This window comes from Pagrus pagrus (genome assembly GCF_965226575.1).
Source record: "Pagrus pagrus genome assembly, chromosome: 11".
NCBI lineage: Eukaryota > Metazoa > Chordata > Actinopteri > Spariformes > Sparidae > Pagrus > Pagrus pagrus.
This window is the reverse complement of record NC_140195.1, coordinates 31070410-31093520: the sequence shown is the minus strand read 5'-3', so window position 1 is coordinate 31093520 and position 23111 is coordinate 31070410. Positions and strand designations below refer to the sequence as shown.

Sequence of the window (23111 nt, the reverse complement as noted above, 5' to 3'; positions counted from 1 at the left end):
TTTATTTATTTATTTATGCATTTATTTATACATTTATTTATTTATGCATTTATTTATTTATTCCTGTATTATTTATACATTTATTTATTTATTTATTTATTTATTTATTTATTTATTTATTCCTGTATTATTTATACATTTATTTATTTATTTATTTATTTATTTATTCCTGTATTTATTTATACATTAATTTATTTATTCCTGTATTATTTATACATTTATTTATTTATTTATGCATTTATTTATTTATTCCTGTATTTATTTATACATTTATTTATTTATTTATTTATGCATTTATTTATACATTTATGTATGCATTTATTTATTTATTTATTTATTTATTTATTTATACTTAAGTCATGTTTAGTCCTCCACAGTTGTGGACATTCACGACGACCATAGATTTTAAAATTTTTCGCGACGTCTGTGCAAAGTCTTGTGAGTTTTGGCGCATATTCAGGCCTCCAAAAAGCCGCCTAATGCGCAGAACGATGAGTAGCCTAATAATAATAGAGCAAATACAATAGGACCTCGCAGGTTTCCTGCTCGGGCCCATTGAATGAGAAGGTGTGTCCAGACCTTTGACTGGTAGTATCATAAAGAGCTAACATAGGTGACTGTTAATGCAGGCGGTGACACACCTGTGTTATTAAACCACAAGCACCTGTTTAATCAACTCATGCCCATGCAGTGTGCAGCATTGCCGAAGAGACCGCTGGATAAAAACGAAGAGGATGTGGTCGAGTGTTGGTGCCTTCTTTGTTTTCCGTGCCTCGAAAGTAGAGTATGAGCAGAAGAGGCCGGACAGGCTGCGAGGGTGTGTATCACTGCTGCGTGGTGTCGCCTCTGGCTCTTCGTGCCTGTTAACAGGTTAGACTGGACACGCTGGAGACACGGGTCGCGCTTCTGCCAGCCACTGTGCTCCAGAGGACCGCTGAGGGAGGTGAGTGGACCGATGACACAAGTTTCTGTTTTCACACTACCTATACGATGTGACTCACACCATATACTTTATACTATGCAGTGAGTATATCCGTCTATGAACCATACATTCAGCTCACTTTGTGTGGTTATTCTGCTAAGTTTGGGGTAGTTCGCTTTATTTAATTTCGAATTACTTAGAGTTACCTCACTACTACTTTATACTACATGTATAGTATACTTTTATACTATACTACTACTATACTATATCGCTAACAAGGCTGCTTCTCGGTAGAAACGTTGGCGTTAAATGTTAACATGTAAGCGAGGTTAGAACCGGTCCGTTCCTCAGCCGAACTGTAACCTCAGCAGCACGTTGTTACCTATAAATCTTCTCTATGTTCTGTCCACTGATGCTCAGCAAAAACCAACAATGACAGCTCTGATAACTTCTTTACCTTCTCTGCCACGATAGTAACTATAGTGACGTCACCTGTTACAGAACTGGCTTATTATGGGTGGATTTATTGATTAAAACAATTTGAAATGTGAAACGCGGTTAATTTGAAGTAGAGGAACATATGTTACTAATTATAGATGAGAGGCCTGATCTATAATTAGTGGCAGCAGTGGAGGCTCGCTATACTTGTTGACAAAGGCAGTGTACTTGAGAAATCTTGTTGCGCCTCCTGTGCCTTTATGCCAGAGTAGGTTTGACAAGACATCAAACTGTAAAATTCTCACATTTAGATACTGTACAGAGAGCGGGGGTGGGGGTGTTGGTGTTGGTGTGGTGTAGCCTGTCTCAAAATCTAAATATAACACTAAGGGTGACCCTCCAGCTAACTCTTTATCTGTGGTGCTTGAACAGTAGGTAGCCCACTTCCCCTTTTTTTATTCACTGTAAACTCCCTACGAGTTGTCTGTTTAACAGTGCTTTGGAAAACAGAGCGATAAACCCAGTGCAACTAGACAAGAAGAGAGACAACAGAGTGCACAATACCAATAGAAACGAGAAGAAATGGCAGCTGAAAGACTTTAATGCTGTCGTCAATATACTTTTACATTGTGACCTTTATTTGACCACAGTAATTTCTCAAATATCTTTCCAATGATGTGTTGAAATGAGAAATGCACAATTTCAGTTCAGCTAAACAAAATGGTAAGAATTTGATAAATAAGAAGCAAACAAGGGATAAACCTGCATTCATTATAAGCAAAAAACAACTGAGAAAATTGTATGTTTGTGGCTATAAGTAGTAGACTAATGACTTAAAAACTTAGTTGTTTTTTGCTGGGAGCACTTTTCAGCTATAATTGTACTGTAACAACAGATAATATTGTTTCATCAGGATGCAAGATTAAGCAGATATAAAAACACAAAAGTGTTGGGCATTACACAACATTAATAGGGAATTTAGGCTTAATTTGGCTATTGATAAATAATGATTATAAGATAATTATTAATTAGATTATTATTTACTAAATTGGCCAATACAAAAGTCACTTGTCAGAGTAAAAATGATAATTCGCTTTTTTCATTTTGTTGAACAAATCCAAACTGTGTCTATTTATGAATTTTATTCAAGTGGCTTATATGTGATGTTTGAACCCCTAATAATAATTTTCATTTTTATAACAATAAACTGGGCAATGCAGAGTGGTTGGTCGTTTGACAGTTCCACTGATTGTATTATTCTACAGTCTACACAGTTTTTATATTTGTCCAGTGAGGCAAGTAAATTTCTCTTCCACTTGTCCTGGACAAGCGGATAAGCTTTAATGTTGGAGTCCTGTCTGAGCCTTCTGAAACAGACATTAACTATTTGTTGAATTATTTACTGTTGTGCTGACTGAGTTACACACAAGCATAATGGAGAAAGTGTGTGTGTGTGTGTGTGTGTGTGTGTGTGTGTGTGTGTGTGTGTGTGTGTGTGTGTGTGTGTGTGTGTGTGTGTGTGTGTGTGTGTGTGTGTGTGTGTGTGTGTGTGTGTGTGTGTGTGTGTGTGTGTGTGTGTGTGTGTGTGTGTGTGGATATATGACAGGAAATGCACCGTTGGTTAAGGAAGAAGAAGAATGGGATTTTGGCAATTCTGCTTCTCATCGGCGGATTGTACTTCATTCACCATTCACACGTCTTCATTTCTGTGAGTACCTACACAAAAACAGAATGAGCAGTATGAGTTACAGTCCAGCCTGTGAGATTTCATTTACATTGAAAGTGAGGCAAGAAGGAAGTGCAAACATAAAAGGTTGCATTTCCTGGTTAATTGAACAATGAATGTGTGTATCTGTTTTTCAGGATGTGACAAGGTCACACGAACCAATGCAAAATAAGTTACCTCTGCAAGGAGAGAGGTTTGTTAATAAGGAGTCCTGGGTTGATCAGGGAGATTACCTACCTCTCAATGTCTCCTATCAGCTGCTTGCTGGAGCACCATCTGCTCAACAAAGTGAGTGTCACACTTTGTCCTTTTTGTTATATCAATGTGAAAGATGAATTGAAGTAACAGTTATTATAAACTTTGTGTAAAAGTCATTTCTAAGCTGCTGCCTTGTTGCAGCAAGACCATTGAAAGAGCTGAAAAAAGCCAAGACTCAAACCTAGTATATGGCTGTATCAGGTGTGACCAATCTGTTACAGGAAATGTCAGTTGTTACATGGGTGAGGGAAACATTTTAAATATTTACACAGAATCAGACCTATCAATGTTGACTTTGAGGGATCCTTCAAATTAGGTCTGGTTGGCTCCTCGATCAGCTGTGCCAGACTGAGATTGTCACATATCTCTTTTTAGATGGTTTGAATAATTTGTTAACCAGTTTAGGTTAAAATCACCTAGAACCAGCATTTCTGAGTTACAGTACTGAGCAAGTACAGTCTGCTAAATTATCAGTTGCACTGGAGATAGCTGAGGGTGGTCTGAATATACACACAACGATGATTGCAATATAACAAGATAAGTTAACTTTCAGAGCAATACATTCGAAGGAATGAGGTTTAGTGACAGCATTTAAAACTGTGACAGACAAACCTGATTTCACATAAACAGCCACACCGCCCCCTCTTCCAACTCTGTCTATTCTGTACAGGTTATAGTTAAGCATAGAAACCTTTGAATCATGAATGCTCTGCTTGAGCCAGGTTTCTGTCAGAACCAAGATATAGAGATCAGTCTGTGATATGAGAATTTTCAATTCATCTAATTCAGATTGATTACCCTGACTTCTGACATTTAAATGTATCAAACCTAAGTCCTTTATTTATTTTTAGCTTTATAATTTGTACAGGAATTAGACATGTGATGTTTGCAGTGACCATTTGAGATCAAAACAGGAATATTAGGTGCAGGAGTAAATCTTTAAGAATGTAGTGCATTTCAACTGCAAAGTATGCAGATTTTGTGTACGTGAAACATACCCGGATGTACTGTATACTGCATTGGCAAGAATTTCTGAGTATGAGGTTGGAGCTTACTGCACACACTCAGCTACTTGGAATGTGTTGCATCTGTCCCATGACAGTGCCTGGCCATGCGGACAGTTTGAGCACCATGGCGGAGTTTATTTACGATTTTCATATTTATTTGATCGCTAACTTGACTTCTTAGAATATTTATGCAAGAAATCATCTGTGTAGGTTTCAAATCTGGGCAGTTTTACGAAAGTTGATGGTGAATTGGAATTATGTACCAACGTTTTCAGAGTTGAGTGGCTCTGCAAGTGTCTGTGGGGGTAGCTAGTTACAGTACGACTGATAAAATTATGCCAATGTATTTATGGGGAAATTTGAGTTGAACTTTATTTATAATCACAATCCCTATTCTGTTCATCAAAAGCTAGTGGAGGTAGATGGATGGTTTATTTTTTATTTTGAATGGAAATACCAATGATTCAAAGGAGTTTCACAGTCTATCAATTCAAGAATGGAGTCACATTGTGTTGTGATCTTGATTGCATCTCATTTTTGGATGTTTTGGTGAAAAAAGAAGGCATTTGTGTAGTAAAATGGTGCATAAAAAGGAGACTGACAGAAATACTTTGTTACGGTTTAGCAGTTATCATTCACCAGCATTAAGGAGAAGTCTTCAATACAGTCAGCTATTAAGGATAAGACATATTTGCAATTCTGATGAATCTTTTGAGTTGTTAAGTTTTAAAGCAAGAGGCTACAGGAAAAATTTGTTGGATGACGATCTAAATAGAGTATGCCAAGGTAACGAATGAGGAGATTTCATTTACATGTTTCTCGTAATTTATACATGTACTGTCCTGTGCTTCCTTGACAAGGATGTAGGTCCCCCTATTAGGATGTATCTGTTGTGCAGGTTGTGGCAACCTATAATAAACACGCTTGTGTAGATTGATTGAGAATTTGCTACAACTCAAAATTTTAAAACTGTTTAATGGGAGTGCTGTCCTTGATTCTTCTTTTCTGCAGCTTGAGTTACCAATGTGAAGCCTGCAGTTATCAGTACATGTCCACAGAGCATGGAAAATAAAGTATTTGTAAATGATCTGTTACATAGTGACTGTATTACTTTCTAGTGGCGGGAGGTGAACTGTGTCACAGTTGGTTGCACAGGAAAGTAGGAACTGTACGTTTTTGCACTAACTTTAGCATTCGCATGTTTTTCCTACAACTAACATACAAAACATTTTTTTATGCTGAAAAGTTGTTCATCATACCGACACTGTCAATATACACTGTTGTTGGTTTAATACTTGCAGTATAATATAATTTATATATTATTTGTTTCACTGCACATGCAGTATATTGTGAGCATGTGAAAAATATAACCTTAAAATCTCAATGCTGTCTCACTAACTTCACAGTTAGCCTGTGGACAAAGAAAATCCTTTTAAATGTTTTATTCGTTGTCAAAATGGAGCAACGGTTGGTGTTCATCAGTCCATCATTGCGCATAGGTGGCACAGAAATACTACAAATGACATTGGGGAAAGAAACACAAAGCTTACTCCTGTGAAAACTAGAGATTATGCTTATGCACTGTTACAGTCTAGCATATAGCAGAGTAAGGGAAAGGGAGCAGATTTCGATTTGCAAAGAGACTGCTGTGTTGATTCACCTGGAATTTATGCTGCTCTGATGGGTTATAAAATACCTGCTGGCACTCCCAGCGCAGCAGCTGTACTGATAAGCTGAGCTGTGCAAAATGTTGACTCACCCTCTATAAAGTAAGCAGTTCCAGCATGTATACGTGGAGAGACATGCATGTTCCACTTCCACCCTGAGAGAGACGCAGCTGTGTGGTCAGAAGTTTCCATCCACTTGTAAAGAGCATGCATGTCATGGCAGTCTTTAGTTCCAATGATTTCCACAGCTCTCATTTTTCTGTGATGGAACGAGTGGAACACATACTACTTTTTCACAAAAACATTCAAGAATAACAGCTGGTGACTTTTCTGGGCCCATTGTAATAGGGCTTGTTGATACACCCATTAGTCTCAGCCACAAACAGTACAGTATGAAAGTCTAAAGAGCTCAGCATTGATCTGAAAGAGCACATTATTGATTTGAACAAGTCAGGAAAGTCACATTGAGCCATTTCAAAGCAGTTACAGGTCCCAAGATCAACTGTGCAAACAACAGTTTGCAAGGTGTGTAAACACGATCATGTAATTTGTTTTGTTTTTACATTCTGTACAGAGCTTTACCTTTTACCTATTCTAGGTTCAACACAGTACAACTGTTCCCATCCAGAAAAGAACCTGCTCTGCAGTACATTTCCAACATCCTCCATGCCGGCTCCCTCAACAACCAGTAGAGGGAGTCACTTTGCTCAGTTCTCTCCTTCACCAGCATTTTCTGGTTAAACACTTCTCAATGACATCACACAAACATTTAAAAAAAAAAATCCGTCAGTGCTCAAAACTGGAGTGTAATTATTCACAAAAATAATTTTCACATGTTCATATTGCACTTTGACATTTTAAAATATGACCACACATTATTTATTCTGCCTTAAAAGAAAAAAGAATTAAGCTCTTGAAAAAAGCACAGCAGCCCCACCACTGTTAAATGTGTTATGGCTGAGAATGACCCTGGCCACTACTCCTTCCAGTCACGTTCATTCTCACTGTGTCACTGTGAGTGTCGTGAACAAAAACCACATATAGGTTCTTTATTTCAGTCAGTTTGAAAAGAGATGCTCTTTTCACATCACTTCTTGCTCCATTGACATTTAAAGAACCTATCTTTAAATCACTCATGGAAAACAAAAAACTCAACGACACAACAAAGACACATACAACTAGCATGTGGAGAGGCTTTTTCGATTCAGTCATGATCTTCAATCAGCTGAGCGTTGACCTTTGTCACTATTTTCTTGAGTCTGTAAATCTCTTGCTCACTAAAAGAATCCTCGTCCTTCCTCAGCTCTGCTCATAACCTTTCAGATCAGGGAAGAACTGCTCTGTTTTAACGGCCCTTTGCCCTTTGGTTTGTGAAAGAAATTTGACAATAGCGCTGTTCATCCGAGAGGCAGATTTAACACTTTAACACTCAAAACCTGCGGCCTCTCCAACAGCATAGCTGACCTCCTCCACTGATCAGCCGACGTTTGGTGAAATTTTTGGTGATGCCCGACTGTCAACAGCTACCGAACTGAACCAACACAAACAAAGTACAACAAACTTCACAACACAGTCAACACATGCAAAAAACTTGCTCCGTAGATCATTCAGTCACACACACACACACACACACACACACACACACACACACACACACACACACACACACACACACGGAGAGACAGAGAGACACACAAGCACACACACAGAGACAGAGAGACACAAACACAGAGAGACACACACAGACAAAGACACACAGACAGACACACACACACACACACAGACAGAGACACACAAAATATACTGTATATATAATTAATATAAATCAATCTCAATGTTGTGGTAATGTTCATATTATTGTTTATTGTGTTTTGTCCAAATGTTTGGACAAATTGTATTTTGATGCTTTAGCGACATAATTATTGAAACTTTCATGCCAACAAAGCCCCTTTGAATTGAGAGAGAGAGAGAGAGACATACACAGAGGGAGACAGAAGTTAAACCTGGCTCAAGGTTCTGCTGCAATGCGTCATCATCCTGCAAAGTGCTGTTGTTTTAACACAGGACTGATTTTGGTCTGAATGCCGTAGGATTCAAGGAAAGTTTAGAGGTATTTTAGGTCAGGGTTAGAGAATGGTGCTGTACTTGTTACTTATTATTGCTGGGCTTCCATAGAAACGTTTGACCAATTTTTGGCATATTTTTCACTACTTGTATCAATGACATTCATGAAGCAGTCGCACTTTTTCAAAGGACCTTGAAATAAGTCATTCGGGGCGCTCACTAGCTCAGTTGGTAGAGCGGGTGTCCCGTGTGCAGAGGCCTTGTCCTCGCTGCAGCGGCCCGGGTTTTGAGTCCGATCTGTGACCCTTTGCGGAGTGTTACAAATGTAATGTTTGTAAATGTTATGATACTAATACAGATTGACGTTTTTAAATGTTATAAAAATCAATCACATTTAACTTTTTCATCCTGACATGTTTCAGGATTTTTATCCATTGGATTATCATCGGTGAAGAGGAAAAGGGGCAACTACCTAATCCCCACCTTGCAGTCCCTCTTCTCCCAGTCTTCAACTGAGGAGCGCTCCTCCATGGTAGTAGTAGTGCTGCTAGCAGATTTTGATGTCAGCTGGAGAGTGACTACAGTGAGGGAGATCAAAACTGCATTCGCCTCTGAGCTGGAACAAGGCCAGCTTGTGGTCCTCCATGTTCCCCAGGATTGGTACCCTCCTCTTACAGGTACAGCGCATGTGCAATCCGACTAATATACAAATTTATTTACATCCATGTAGTTAGCATTTAGTTGATCCACTGATGCAAGTCTTCCTGGTTTTCCTGCAGGTCTAAAGAGGAACTACAATGATGCTCCAGACAGGGTATCTTTTCGCTCCAAGCAGAACTTGGATTACTCCTTCCTGATCCAATACAGTGCTGGTCTTAGCCAATACTACCTCCAGCTGGAGGATGACATCTCCTCTGCAAAAAACTTCCTTACCACCGTCAAGAAGCGTGTTGAGGAGCAAGAGGCGAAGAAGACCACCTGGGTAATGCTCGAGTTCTCAAAACTCGGCTACATTGGGAAACTCTACAAATCGGCCCATCTTCCTCTCCTGGCACGCTTCCTCTTCCTCTTCTACCAGGAAATGCCCTGTGACTGGTTGATGTCTCACTTCAGAGAGCTGCTGACGCAGAAAGAGTCAATCCTCTTCAAACCCTCACTGTTCCAACACATGGGGACTTTCTCCTCATTCCAAGGAACATACAACAAGCTAAAGGACAAGGACTTTGAGGAGGGGCTCTATGTCAATCCTTCAGCTGAGGTTTACTCTGATATGTCCACGTATCAGAAATACTTCCCCAAACTGGCCTGGGATGCTGGGGAGGGATTCTTCTGGGGACGCTCCCCAGAAAAAGGAAATCACCTGACTGTGGTATTCATAGACTCTACAGTATTGACAGGGATATTAATAGAAACAGGGGCAGGGGGCAAAGACCTCCTGGAGTCAGCTCAGGTTCAGTTAGGCCATGATGTTACTATCCAGAAAAATGAGAAGAGTTGTAAAGAGTTCCAGTCAGTGGGGACATTACAGAATGGGAGGTTTGAGATGCAGGAAGTAGACAAAAAGTATAGCCCCGCCTCTTCCTGTCTGAGGATACAAGTCACAGCTGGGCAGAAGGATTGGGTGATCATTAGGAAAATCAGGGTCTCAACAAGTACACCTCCTCATTGAGCATTGGAGTGAAAGTTTTCTTCCTACCGGATAATTATTCATCTTGGTTATCTGATGTGCCTTGTTCAAGTGTTTTATATTGATGCATATCAGACACCAGTACCAATAATGTACATACAATACAGCAGTTGATTAAACTCGGCCTCTACCTTGTATATAGGCTAAACATGTGACTCTTGTGCCTTTTATAAAACAAAAAATCCAGTGCTGAATCAAACTGTGTAAAGCTGCTGTTAAGATGAAGAAAAATGTTTGACCAAGCTCTGTGATATGTTGTCTCTTCAGTTTGCAATAATAAAAGTGTTTCCTGCAAGACATTCTTCTTTTTATACATCCATGACAGCATAAAGTAAAGCGTAAAGCGTTTATTAGACAAAAAGTTACCAACTCTAAAATACCATTATAAACACCTTTAAACGGTGAGAGATGGAGCAAGACGTGATAAAAACACTTTTGACTTCATGGGAACTTGCATATACATTATTTATCAGACTGACAGATTAGGACACACACACAAGAGGTGGTTATTTGTATACAGTCTGGCGTAGTTACTCAAAAATAATGCATTACACATTATTTGTTACTTTTTTAAAAGTAATACATTATTTCACTTCATATTACATTAAACCTCACATACGTCCACATATCAGCCTATCCTGAGGAGGACATACACTTGATCTGTGTTTTATGCTCTTTAATAACGTAATACCACAAAGCTGACAGAATAACAGAAAAGCCCAAAAGGCACTTCACACAAAAATGCTGTGTGCAGTCACAGCCTCAAAAAAACTATATCATTACAAAAAACAATATGAAAGAGGTTGGCCATCATAACACCACCTTGTACAAATATTAATTGCCTCAAAATATCAATAAGTTAAATAATATGAGACTTGAAAGCATACCATGGCTTTATAGTATATTTGTCCAGCTTATTTGACGTGTTTAAGAGCGGTCTCTCAATTTGTTTCTCAGACACGTGTTCCTCCTCAGAATCCTGCTGCCCAGACTGAAGAGCATCTCCACGGGTGCACCACAGTGTTGCTGTGTTATTTTGTATTGAGAATTTGGGTCTTTTTTCATGGGCTTTTGTCTGTGAGATCTCATGTTTTCATTGTCGACAATTAAACATTACTGCATTCAGCTTTTGAGGACTCCTGGAGATTATTTCCTTTTTTATCAGTGACTTTTTGAAACTCTGAAAAACCTTTTCAAACAAACAGAAGAAGAAGACACAACACTGTTCCCAGACATGAAGAAAGCACAACCTATTTGATTGTAAATTACATACATAAAATAGGAGCACGTCTGTGTTCTTTAAAAGTGCAATCCATGTTGTTCAACTACACTTCCACACAATTTATGTTAATTTTCTCTGTCTGTCATTTCCTGGGGGAGAAGCAAGACCTATTTTCCACATTTTCCCAATTTCATTAATATATTCTCCTTTATTCCTGCCAGACAATATAAATATCCAGATTTCCTTCTTTACATGCTGCCCATCATGCTGCAAAATGTTTCTAAACTTCTGTTTTCACAGGGGAAAGAGCAATAGCTTATTCTTTTGCAATGTTTAAGGGTGCTGGAACTTTTATCGTATTACTCTGGTCAGCCCACAGAAAAAATGACACATTCTGGAGGGACAACTTATGAAAAAGTAACCCCAAAAGAGAGAAGGAACAGAGATCTAACGTAGCGAGAAAAGATGGGTTGATGTGACAAGGATTTGGGGAAATAAACCCTTCAAGTCAGTTATTATTAGGAGGAATACATCTGCAAAAAGGGTTTTTATATTTTTTTCTTCCTGACCATATGCATGTTGACTTTTCATGATACACAAGCTAGACACTACCTGGGTACAATTAGCCATGCTAACAGAAGTCAAAACTGGTATGTCAATGGGTATTTATTTTTGCAGGTATTTTTTCGTCTGCTAAGAATTAAATGAAGTAGTTCACTGGTCTTGCTGTGCATCACTATGTCTTTGCTTGAAAGATGATGGCACTCCTTGGCTGGCTTTTTCCTCTGCGACATTGCTCGCTGGTCTCCCCTCACCAGTAATGGTTCCTTCTCCACCAGCATGGCTCAAAGCTGGCTTCTCTTCATCCCTCTTCACTGGCTCAGCAGCCTGTCTGGCTTGTTTTTCTTCATCAGGCTCACCAATGGGTCCTACCACAGCTGCCTGCGAGTCCTGGTTTTGGCTGGCAGCTATCTCGCCTCCAGTGATGGGGAGGTTCTGAGTTGCTTGTCGGGCTTCAGCTGCAGAGGACATGGCAGCAGCCTCCCGCTGTACATCCCCATTTGTCTGTAAGGCGTAAGAACGGACAATGGTCACTTAGCCGATCTAAACGACATCAGGCCAAATTTCAGTAAGAATGGGAATGAACACATTCTTGTGCTTACAAGTAAAAAGTCAAATTCATTAGAGTTGAAAACACGTGCTCATTTCAGTATGCTCAGGAGCAAGTTGACCTCAGACCTTTTTTCTATGGTAATCAATAATATTAATAATTAACTCCTCATTTAAGTTGAGGTTCATCAGATTTTTATAATATGCATGTTTTTAGATTTGTTAATGATCTGTCTCATGTGAAGAAGTGCCCCATCCTGCCTGAAAGGAACTGCTCAACCCTTAACCCTAGGACTTCAGCAGTTCCTTAGTGCATTTTTGGGCAGTTGTAGGCATCCAGCTACCATCCTTTTTTCCAGGTCTGTACACCTCTGTGTTTAGGAAAGCTCATCTTGACCCCTCCACTGCTCATTGCCACACTGTCTTTAAAGATAACATTTGTTTGACTTCCTTTTTAATGTGATGAAAATTTCAAACTATGATTTAATGAGATGTGCAATACAAATAAAATACATCACTTTTAATATTAGTTGCTAAGATAACTGCAGCATTTTAACTATTCTGAAGAAACTGAACTGAGTCTTTGAGTAAAAATGGTTGGAGTCTTTCCTCAAATCTGTTGATCACTACCAAGATTCAGCTTAAAGGTCACAGCTGTCAAGCTGTACATGGAAAATATGAAAAATGTCAATAAAATGTAGTAAGCACTGCACTGCCTAAACATACAGTAACTTTAATGACTGTCACACCCTGTGAAAACAGTGTGGGCTTTTGAAACAGATCCTATGAAAAGATAAGGCAGGAGCAAAAGCAGATTGGAGGAGCTCACTGAGAAGCTTTCTGTCCCTCAAGGAAAATACTGGATATCTGTCATGCATGTCTGCGTGTCTGTGTTGTCTCCTGTTAACAGTCTTCAGGTCCAACCTGCTTGCCAGCATCCTTCGACATGTCTTTGTTCTTGCTGCCGCTGTGTGGCTGAGACGCGTCAGTGTGCTGTAGGTCAAAGCCCCAGGACTTCAGCCTGTCGAGACCCTCCACAGAGCGGCTTGTAGGGTTAATACGGTGGGCTGGGATACGAGCAGGTAGATCCCAGGTCCCCTTAAAGTCTGGCCATGCACTGCCCCGCTAAACCATCATACACAGAGACACATAAGGAAGTGGAGTCATACATCAATTCACCATGACAGAAAGACATTTTTAATGAAGAGACAAAAAGAGGTTTGATATGCTCTCACCTTTACCACCCCTGGGAGCAGGTGTCCTCTATTATCTGCAGTGAAGGTGGTATGACCCCTATGTGCAGTGGGTCTCTACACACACACACACACACACACACACACACACACACACACACACACACACACACACAGGTGAGCTTTGTCAAATTTTCAGATGACAATGCTGCTCTTCAAACTACAAGGTAATGTGAAATACAGCTAGTGTAATACAACAAGACAGGACTGCTGATAAAGCTAAAGTGAACTACCTCTTTGAAGTGCTTCGTCTCACACCAGTTCTGCAGCCTCTGCGACCTGTAAGCGCTGTCATACTGAGGATGAAAAGTGTAAACTAAGTTGTGTCAGAATGTATATGTATATATAAATATAAACATAAACATTAAAGAGAGCAGCCAAATGTCTGGTGTTCCCATATTTAGGTTACCTGGTTTGCTGAATAATTGGACGACATTTCTGCATCTGTCTGCCTCCGCGACTTTTTCTGTTGACTCGTTGCATAGCAACACAACCAAAAATAAAATAAACACACACACACACACAAAACAAAAAAAACAAAAAAACGGTTTGACTAGCTGCGAAAAAAATCCGATTAATGAGTTTGTGTTCAATGATACATGCTACTTATACAATACCAAATTGAATCTTGATAAATCTTGATACTTTGAAATGTACTTGCTATTTATACAGGTGTTGCATTTCCGTAAGCCTTACTTCAAAGCTCCACTGCACGATTTTTTAACTTTTGTAGTACTCTCGACTGTGTTTTGAGTGAAAATAAACTAAACTAAACTAAACTAAATTAAAGCTCTTACTGCTCAGTTACGTCCTCTTACATGACTTTTACTTTGGCAGATGTAACCGGAAAATGTTATGTTTTCTTGAACATTAGAGTTACAGATCACATATTCTCTGTAACTTAACAGTCTCTGGACCGACTTTGCTAAAGAAAACAAATCGTCGAGATATATCGTATTACGTATTATTTTATTTGCTTACACAGCCTCCATTTTGATGTGTTTTTGATCACTGCACAAAGTAACCTCTCATTGCGTCTCTCTTAAAGGAAGCTAGATTCACAAACGACATTTATTTTGGTATTACTGTCCGGAAGTTATTTATCTTCAGCTAGCTGACGCGCCTCCTAATGGCGCTCCTCGTTGCTGTAGCTCGTGCTGTAGTTGTGTGCTAGCTACAAGACTGAAGCTTTTAACGACGTCCAGCTAACTTTCTTGAGCGTTGTACCGCTTCTGACTTCCAGCTCGCTTCTGTAGGAACATACACTAGCACTTTCGGAGCATAACTCGTCACTGTCAGGCTGATAGCCATTATAGTAACTAACGTAGTTGCCTTGTTGTCGACCCTCGTAGACAGTCTTTTTCGTACAAAGCCAGATAGTTAGCTACTGCTGATGGTCCATGAGCCATGGAGGGTCCGTCCTCTCGTCTACTTGCCACTGCAGACGGACCGCTGCTGCCGGCGCTCAGGAGAGACTTCGGCGGGGATGGAGAGTCTGACCCTGCTCAGGACATAAAGACACACTTTCGTGTCTGTCGATTCATTATGGAGACAGGTAACGTTTGTGTTAAATAACGTTACGGAGCTGTGTGTGGCAACAGCTCGTCTCCTCAGGATGAGTAGTGCTGTATGGAGGCGCATTTCTTCAAGAAAAAAGAACAACATTTATGCATGAATAAAACATGATTATGGTAAAATCACGAGTTACCAATTCAAAGTGATGAGACCGTAATGTCTTTTGTTTACATCTGACTTACTATTCCCAAAACCATGACTTATCCTAATTTTGGAAGTAGACTTAGATTTCTAACTTAGGACAGTTTTAAGTGACCATTAAGTCGTCAACATTTGGACCTCTTGCTTGATGATGATTTACATTTTTTAATATCTGGTTTGGCTGTATTTAATATCTTTAAATGGGCAGTAGTACAGTGGAACGATTTGGACATATGCCATTTGCCCTGAAATGTTTCTGTCTCATGTAGAAAGAATACGTAATTTGTCATTTCAGTGTATAGATCATTTAGGTGCCATTTCATCTGCCAAATGGCACTTAAACTCCTTTTAGCTTTGCCTCCACACTTTTGATTGTTTAGGCCTACTACTGTGTATTTTGGTAGAAGAAGACTGTGATAATATCAAGGAAGTTAGAAATTGACATTTTAGCCATAATTATGCCAGTCTGGGTCTAGAATTTTGAATTGCTGGCAGATTGCAGTTTTACGCTTTTCAGGGTACCCAAGGACGCTTAACAAAGTGGAACATACAAAACAAAGAATAGATGGATAAACAAAAATACATATAAGATAAAGAACTAGAAAAGTTGATTGTTGGGGCTGGACCTAGAGCTGATAGGCCTTATTGAAGAGATAGGTTTTTAAGTCTTTTTTGAAGTTCTCCAGAGAAGTCTATTTGCGGATTTCAGCTGGGAGAGTGTTCTAGAGAGTGGGGGCTGTCACACAGAAGGCTCTGTCACCGAGGGTTTGCAGTTTGGTGTGAGGGATGGAGAGCTGGTGTGTGCCTGATGAACGCAGACTGGGTATAAGGGTGGAAGAGGTCAGACAGGTATGGGCGGGGAATGGAGAGATTTATAGGTCAGGATGAGAATTTTGTAAGTGATGCGTGATTTGACTGGGAGGACCCTGGCAGTGGAGTTCTGCACATACTGGAGCCTTTCCAGGGTTTTGGAAGGGGGGCCAGACAAGACTCCATTACAGTAGTCCAGGCGGGAGGTGATGAAGGCATGGATGACGGTCTCTGCCACAGGTTCGGAGAGGGAGGGCTGGAGATGTTTTTAAGGTGATAAAAAGCTGATTAGTTGGCAAGATTAGATGCCAATATGTGAAAATGAATCTGTCAAAGATGATGAAACATCAAATTTGATTTTAAAATAACTGTACCCTTCCTTGCACAGGGGTGAAGCTGGGTATGCGCTCAGTGCCCGTGGCCACAGCATGTGTGTTGTACCACCGTTTCTTTGAACGTGTCAGCATACGTGCATATGAACCCTACTTGGTGGCCATGAGCTGTGTGTACCTGGCTGGCAAAGTGGAGGAGCAGCACATCAGGACCCGTGACATAATCAACGTAAGCCATAGGTAATATGCTTGCTTGCTTACGCTGCTCTATGGCCACATTGAAATCATACTGATGAGAGCAAAAATACCGCTCTCATAAAGTACAAAACTTGATGTAATTGTTATCCAGTGAGAAGGATGACAGATATAGGTCTCTCACATGGGAACAGAGTCAGCTTTTAGATGTTGAATGTAACTTCTGTTGGCTGATGTCAAAGGTGAAAACATTAAATCAAAACCAATAAAATCAATGATTTTGTCACACAGAACTAAAATATATATATATTTAATGTAAAGTCGAATGTAGATTAGTCTGCAAAATATTTTTTGAGATTATTCAATGTGTTATGTCCAACCAGCAGTCCAAAACCATACAAGACAGAGAAAGACAAGAAAACCAGCAAATATTTGCCTCTCAGAAACTGGAGCCAGTGAATTTTTGGCGTTTTTGCAGAATCACAACTGTTAATTATTAATGTTAGGTATTTGTGCATCAACTAATCAATGAAGTCACAAAGTAATTCGGCTTTAAAAGTGCAGCTGTGTGTGTGTGTGTGTGTGTGTGTGTGTGTATATATATATATATATCTATATCTATATCTATATATATATCAGCCCTGTCAGAAGAAGGCTGTCTTATAGTGTCTCAGAGGACGAGCAGCAGTTTCTGAACCACTTCTCAGGATGGAAACAAGGACAAACCCACCCTTTGGTTTGATCTTTGGAAAGCAGGAAAATTAGTCTGAATACACCTCAAAGCTTTGACACAACTACTGAAGACCAAAATAGAATGATTTTCACTAGTGTTCTCAGACTTTTCGACCCTATTTTTCAGTATTGTGAGAAATTGTTTACACTGTTTCTCAATTATAAGATCAATCATTTGGTCTGTAGAATGGTAAAAAAGTAGTAAAACCAAAACGAATCCATCACAATTTCCCAAAGGCCAAGCTGACATATTTAAATTGTTTTGACTAGCCAACATATTAAAGAGTCACGGCAGGAAAATTATTTAAATGGTAAGTTAATAAGCTGAAGGAACTACATAACAAAGTCCACTCAAGGTACACTTACACATTTGTTTTCGGCAATTAATAATTTCATTTTAATAACTTCTTAGGGAGCTTTTTACTGTATCATACAGTGGTCATCAGCAGAAAGTTACCAGGAGCATAACCTTGCTTTACACTACAGCTGAAATAATTAGTGGATTAATCCATCAGCAAAACAGAAATCTGCAACAATTTGGGTAATTGAGCATTCAAATCTTTTTCATTTCCAGTATGTTCTGCTTTTCTCTGTTTCATGTAATTGTCATATCATTGGGTTGATGATTGTTGGGTGGACAAAACAACAAAGTTCCTAAGAATAGTTGAAATGCTGAATCAAGTTTCACAGCAGGATGTCCTGAAAACAGGGAACCTTTGTTCATCACTGTTCAAAATGGTCGCCCTGAATGCTCTCCACCTCTACCACCCTCCTACCTTCCCCTCCTGCTTCCACTCCTCCCTCATAGGTATTTCAACAGTGGCAGTGCTCCTCTAGAGTGTGACAAGGAGTTCTGGGACTTGAGGGACAGTGTGGTGCAGTGTGAGCTCCTCATCCTCAGACAGCTCAACTTTCATGTGTCCTTTGAACACCCTCACAAGGTAGGGGTTGTGTGCATTTGTGTGTTTGTGCACGTGTGCTAGAGGTGTGGAAATTTCTTGATTATAAGATGCATTGCAATGCGGACTTGTGGGCGGACATTAGGCTAATGTTACTTATGTAGCAGGTATGTCGAAGAGAGGCAGAGATCATCTGCGAGCGATAAAAAGAAAAACTCGCTGAGTATTTTTAAAACGGACATCTCAGAGCACATGTCAGATTTCATGAACATGCTGGGAAGCACAAACTGGACGAGACCCACGCTGAGTGTAACTTCTGCCTCACAACGATTACTGATCACGTTAGCAATTTTCACCTGAAGCTAATGTCTGCAGCCATTTAATAATAACTGTTACAGCAATCACAATTAATCAGCCAAGATCTGAGGAGGCACTGTCAAGTTTGCTGTCCAACTCTGAGAGAGGTGTGTGCAGCAGAGTCAATAAATGCCTTACCTTAAAGCTGCCATGTGAAAACAATATTAGAGTAGATTACAACAAACGTGTAAGGCACTGCAGATGGATAAAAGGTTTGTCTTTGTAATGTTTATATATTGAAAAGATGCTGCTTTTATTTTGTCTACTGCTGTAGTCTGATTGTTGGAAGGACTTTCTGAATAAAAGGGGAATTTAAATGATAAAAAATAGCCATGTGCAGGAATATAGATCAGTGAGAATAGTTTTGCATTTGAATCGTTGACAGCTGATTCGTAATCGAATCATGAGGCCAGTGAAGATTCACACCTCTAACGTGCGCATATTCCTGTCCCTTCTATTTACTGTCGAGTTTCCTTCTCTGTCACTGTCTGATGTTGACATGTGTTTGTGTGTACAGCTGCTCTACGATCTAGGTTGAAGTGATTCTGAATAGGGTCTGTGATTTGCTGATCGCCCCTGCACGTGTTAATTCATTCCTATATTAAAATAAACAAATGTAATTGCTGTTGGACTAGGGTTGTAGTGATAAGCTTGGGTTCAAGGTATACAGTGTTATTTAAGCAAAGTTTAAACATTTTGTTATCAACTGATGGTAATCTGGTTTTAGGAGGTGCTGCAGCCTCCATCCAAGTTTAATGGAAATCCGTTCAGTAGTGTTTGTGTAATCTTGCTGACAAAGCAATTTTCTTCGCCGATTCCAATTTTCTTTCTTATAAATTATAATTGACGGCATGCACAAATCGTTGTATGTTTAGAATAAAACATAGGCTATAAAATAAAACTGCACCAGGTTACGGGGACCCTCTCTCACTCGCACTCAAACAAGTCTTAAAATAAAGTGCTCTGTTACTGGACAGTTGTACAAATAACATCCAACTAAAAATGAATTGCAGTAAATCCCACAATGTGTAATATGTTGCAGGCCATTTAATACAGTGGCCTGTGAAATGGTCTAAGTGAATTTAAGTTCCCCTTGATAAGCATTTTCGCAGTGTATACTGGTATATCAGAGATTCTTATTCTGGTCCCTGTCAGGTTGATTTGTGCACCTTTAGTCTGGAACCCTGTATTGGTTTTATCCAAACAGATATTTTAAGTCTATATCACATTTCATGTCTGTCAGGACACAATATTTTGTGAAATAAGGTTAAAGGGTTTGTTCAACCAAAAATAGTCTGATGTTATTACTTTAAGGGTCATTGTAACTGATAATAAGAATAAGATTTGATAATGATAAGAAGAATTGTGTAATGCCATATACCCTGATATTTTCTGAGATGATTATCGTACCGTGAAAATCTCTTATCGTTGCAACTCTTTTTGACTCAGAGACTACATAATGTATAGGATTTGATTGTATTTTTTCTCTGTCTCTCTCTCTCCAGTATTTACTCCACTATCTGCTATCTGTGAAGTCACTTGTGAACCGCCATGCTTGGGCTCGGACCCCCATCGCTGAGACTTCCTGGGCATTGCTTAGAGATTGTTACCATGGAGCCATTTGCATCCGCCACATACCCCAGCACATTGCCATAGCAACACTGTATCTGGCTCTAAACAGCTATGGAGTAGAGCTGCCAGTCGGGGAGAAAGAGTGGTGGCAGGTGTGTGTTCACCCTAAAATACACATAATTACAGACTGCAGAGAGGGGATTGAACAAGAATGCGTGTGTGCATGTGAGCAAGCAAGAGAAAGAGGCTATGTATTTATTTGAGTATAAAATGTGATTTTTGTGTGTATATATATATATATATATATATATATATATATATATACTTCATATATGGCAAATGTGTAGGCAAACAGTTGCAAACACAAGTCATCCAGCAGATACAGAGCAACATTACCATTCAGTTTGAGTCATGTCTGTGGCCTCCTCATGAAAATTGACTCAGTTAAAATGTGATTTGTTGAGTAAGTACTGCAACTGAGTTGAAGTGTAAGAGATGTCGGAATCAATCAGTCATTTAAACTGCATTGAAAAGACAGTTGTATTGTAATTGAATAGTAAACGACTAAGCGACTGAAATTTAGTGGTCGAACCTGAAGCACCAGAGGTAGTTGAAATGGGCACTGTGTTGCTGTATAAGCAGCGACAGCAGGGGGGTATTCCAGAAAGGAGGTTCAACAAACTCTGAGTCTATCCCTGAACTCCGAGTTGACTTACCCTGTGAAGTGAAACTCTGAGTTTTCAGTTCCAGAACAGCTGATCTGAGTTAGGTAAGTCGACTCTGAGTATGTTAACTCTGAGTTGAGCTCGTGCCTGACGACTAGTAAAAAGCCATCATCAATGGAGCTCCGATACTGTGATTCACCATGGTAACAGGGGAGAAAACAGGAAGCAGACATTTTCTGGGGGAAAAAAAGTAACACGGCTGCGGCCATAATAAAAATCACTGACAGAGTTTTAGATGCGGTCGTCTTTTCATTTTGAATTTAACATCAGTTTCTTTTACATTAGCCTTTGGGGAAGTGGTTGAATGTTTTATTTTATTTTATTTTATTTTAGGCTATTTTATTTCATCTTGTGGGAGACTTGACCTGTGCTTTTAGTTTTTATTGATAAGGAAACTGGAGCATGATCACTGATCATGATTGGATGGATTGTGTTATCTTGGATGTGTTGTGTGTGTGTGAGTTGCTTACCACAAAAAAATTCTGGAGGAAGATTGGCGGAGGGAGGAAAAATATGAGTATTCTCTGGATGATGGGTTTCTCCAACTATCGCCAAGTCCAAAGTCATTCTTGTACTGTTTTATTATTTTAGTTGTGGGCCAGTGTCTTGAATTACCAGATGTACTAGAGCGGTCAGTTGTGGGGTTGATGACAGTATTGAACTCTCCAGCTTTTATGATATTTGTTGAGTTACATAGTAAGGAGAAGAAATTATGGAAAAAGGATGGGTCATCATTGTTGTGGCTGTTAATATTAGCAAGTGTGAATGTTGTGGTAAATAGATGTGTTAATGATGATAACTCTTCCCTGTGGATCAATAATAGATGAAGTATGGACAAACGGGATGTTATTATTGACTAATATTGAGACGCCTTTTTTACTGTTGAGTGTGGATGAGAATATTTTCTCCAATTGTTTGAATCTAAGATATTGTAGTTCTGAGTTTGTGAGGTCGGTGTCTTGTATAAGACATATGTCAGCCTTTAATTTTATGAGATGATTGATTATTTTTGATTCTTTTTGGTCTAGGTTCGAAAGCCACGTACATTCCATGTTAGGAAGTTATGTGTGTGCATCATTGCGTGTTAGGTTTATCTTGTTTTGAGTGAAATGGAAGAAAGAAGCAGATGGTGGGAGAGAGGGAACAGGGGTGGTCGGATTTGGGGCAGACTGCATCAACTGTCTTAGATCGTCTGCACATAAACCACAAACAACAACGTACGTACATATAAGACATAAAAGTGAGTGGTGAAGACACTAAACATACACAACAACACAAAACGGATGAGGAAAGACAGAGTGACTCATTGTTAACTCCTCAACACAGAGCATCTCCTTATAGAACTGAACAAACAAAGAAGAGAGCACTGTCGGATATGAGGCTTACACTTTTAAGTTTACTTCAGTCTGTTCAGAAGAGCCATGGTGTGACGTTAGAGTTGTGGAATAATTGTCCATTGATGTACAGTTTGTCAACAATGATTGATGCACGTTTGTTGTTTTGCTTGTTTCCTTTTAAGATGGGGTACGGTGTTTTTCGGAGTTCATTTATTTCATGCAGATATTGCTTGTTCAGCTCGAGTGGAGTGCCTTTATGTTCCCTTCCTCTGTTTTTGACCTGTTCTTTTTGTTTAAAGTGTTCAAATTTAGCGATGATGGGTCGGGGTCCTTTGCATGATGGTTTTCAGAGGCGGTGAACTCTGTGGAAAGTGATGTTTTTGACGGTGCCGGGCCAAACCCACCAGCTGGACCATTGTCAAACAATTTTACAAATTATGTCTCTTTTGTTTGTGCTTTGATTTCTGTCTCAAATCTGGAATAGCCGAGATTTGTTATGGGTTTCTGCTTCGGGCCTCAAGGCATTAAAATCTGGGTCATTTGAATGGTGTGTGGACCTCTGATGTCCACTGTTTATTGAGACCAGGTGTGGAGCTGATGTCTGTATTGTCCATGTTTGTTTCTGTTTGTAGGTGCTGTGTGAGGATGTGACCAAAGCAGACATTGATGCTGTGATCTCGGACCTTCTTCATCTCTATGACATGGAAGCCAAGTGTGTCTGAAGGACACACCTACAAGACCCACACATCTGTGTGTGTGTGTGTGTGTGTGTGTGTGTGTGTGTGTGTGTGTGTGTGTGTGTGTGTGTGTGTGTGTGTGTGTGTGTGTGTGTGTGTGTGTGTGTGTGTGTGTGTGTGTGTGTGTGTGTGTGTGTGTGTGTGTGTGTGTGTGTGTGTGTGTGTGTGTGTGTGGGTGGGTGGGTGGGTGGGTGGGTGTGAGAAACACTTTGTATTGCCCCTGATAGTCTGTGAGCTGTGGCAAAAACATACCTGCACTACCAATTCCTGCCACCCTGGGGAGACATTTCTTGCTTTCTGGTCTCTGATCTCTCAGGTCTGCAGAATGTGCTCTGGAATACATTA

At 39.7% G+C, this 23111-nt stretch overlaps 3 protein-coding genes across 3 annotated transcripts; 2 read left to right on the top strand and 1 right to left on the bottom strand.

The window, feature by feature from the left end:
- Positions 1 to 662: 662 nt before the first annotated feature.
- Positions 663 to 10064, top strand: LOC311265436 (alpha-1,3-mannosyl-glycoprotein 4-beta-N-acetylglucosaminyltransferase C-like). The gene is made up of 5 exons (XM_084367097.1): positions 663 to 943; positions 2967 to 3068; positions 3224 to 3374; positions 8505 to 8759; positions 8862 to 10064. Exons 2-5 carry the CDS (start codon positions 2970 to 2972, stop codon positions 9749 to 9751), a joined length of 1395 nt encoding a protein of 464 aa, XP_084223223.1. The 5' UTR covers positions 663 to 943; positions 2967 to 2969; the 3' UTR covers positions 9752 to 10064.
- A 1575-nt stretch (positions 10065 to 11639) lies between these two features.
- On the bottom strand, positions 11640 to 13827 carry cfap126 (cilia and flagella associated protein 126). Its single transcript, XM_084367099.1, has 5 exons — positions 13764 to 13827; positions 13588 to 13650; positions 13337 to 13411; positions 13026 to 13226; positions 11640 to 12056 (listed from the first exon to the last, which is right to left on the bottom strand). Exons 1-5 carry the CDS (start codon positions 13788 to 13790, stop codon positions 11706 to 11708), a joined length of 717 nt encoding a protein of 238 aa, XP_084223225.1. The 5' UTR covers positions 13791 to 13827; the 3' UTR covers positions 11640 to 11705.
- A 226-nt stretch (positions 13828 to 14053) lies between these two features.
- ccnq (cyclin Q) lies at positions 14054 to 22881 on the top strand. The gene is made up of 5 exons (XM_084367098.1): positions 14054 to 14909; positions 16269 to 16452; positions 17948 to 18080; positions 19901 to 20119; positions 22662 to 22881. Exons 1-5 carry the CDS (start codon positions 14762 to 14764, stop codon positions 22749 to 22751), a joined length of 774 nt encoding a protein of 257 aa, XP_084223224.1. The 5' UTR covers positions 14054 to 14761; the 3' UTR covers positions 22752 to 22881.
- Positions 22882 to 23111: the final 230 nt, after the last annotated feature.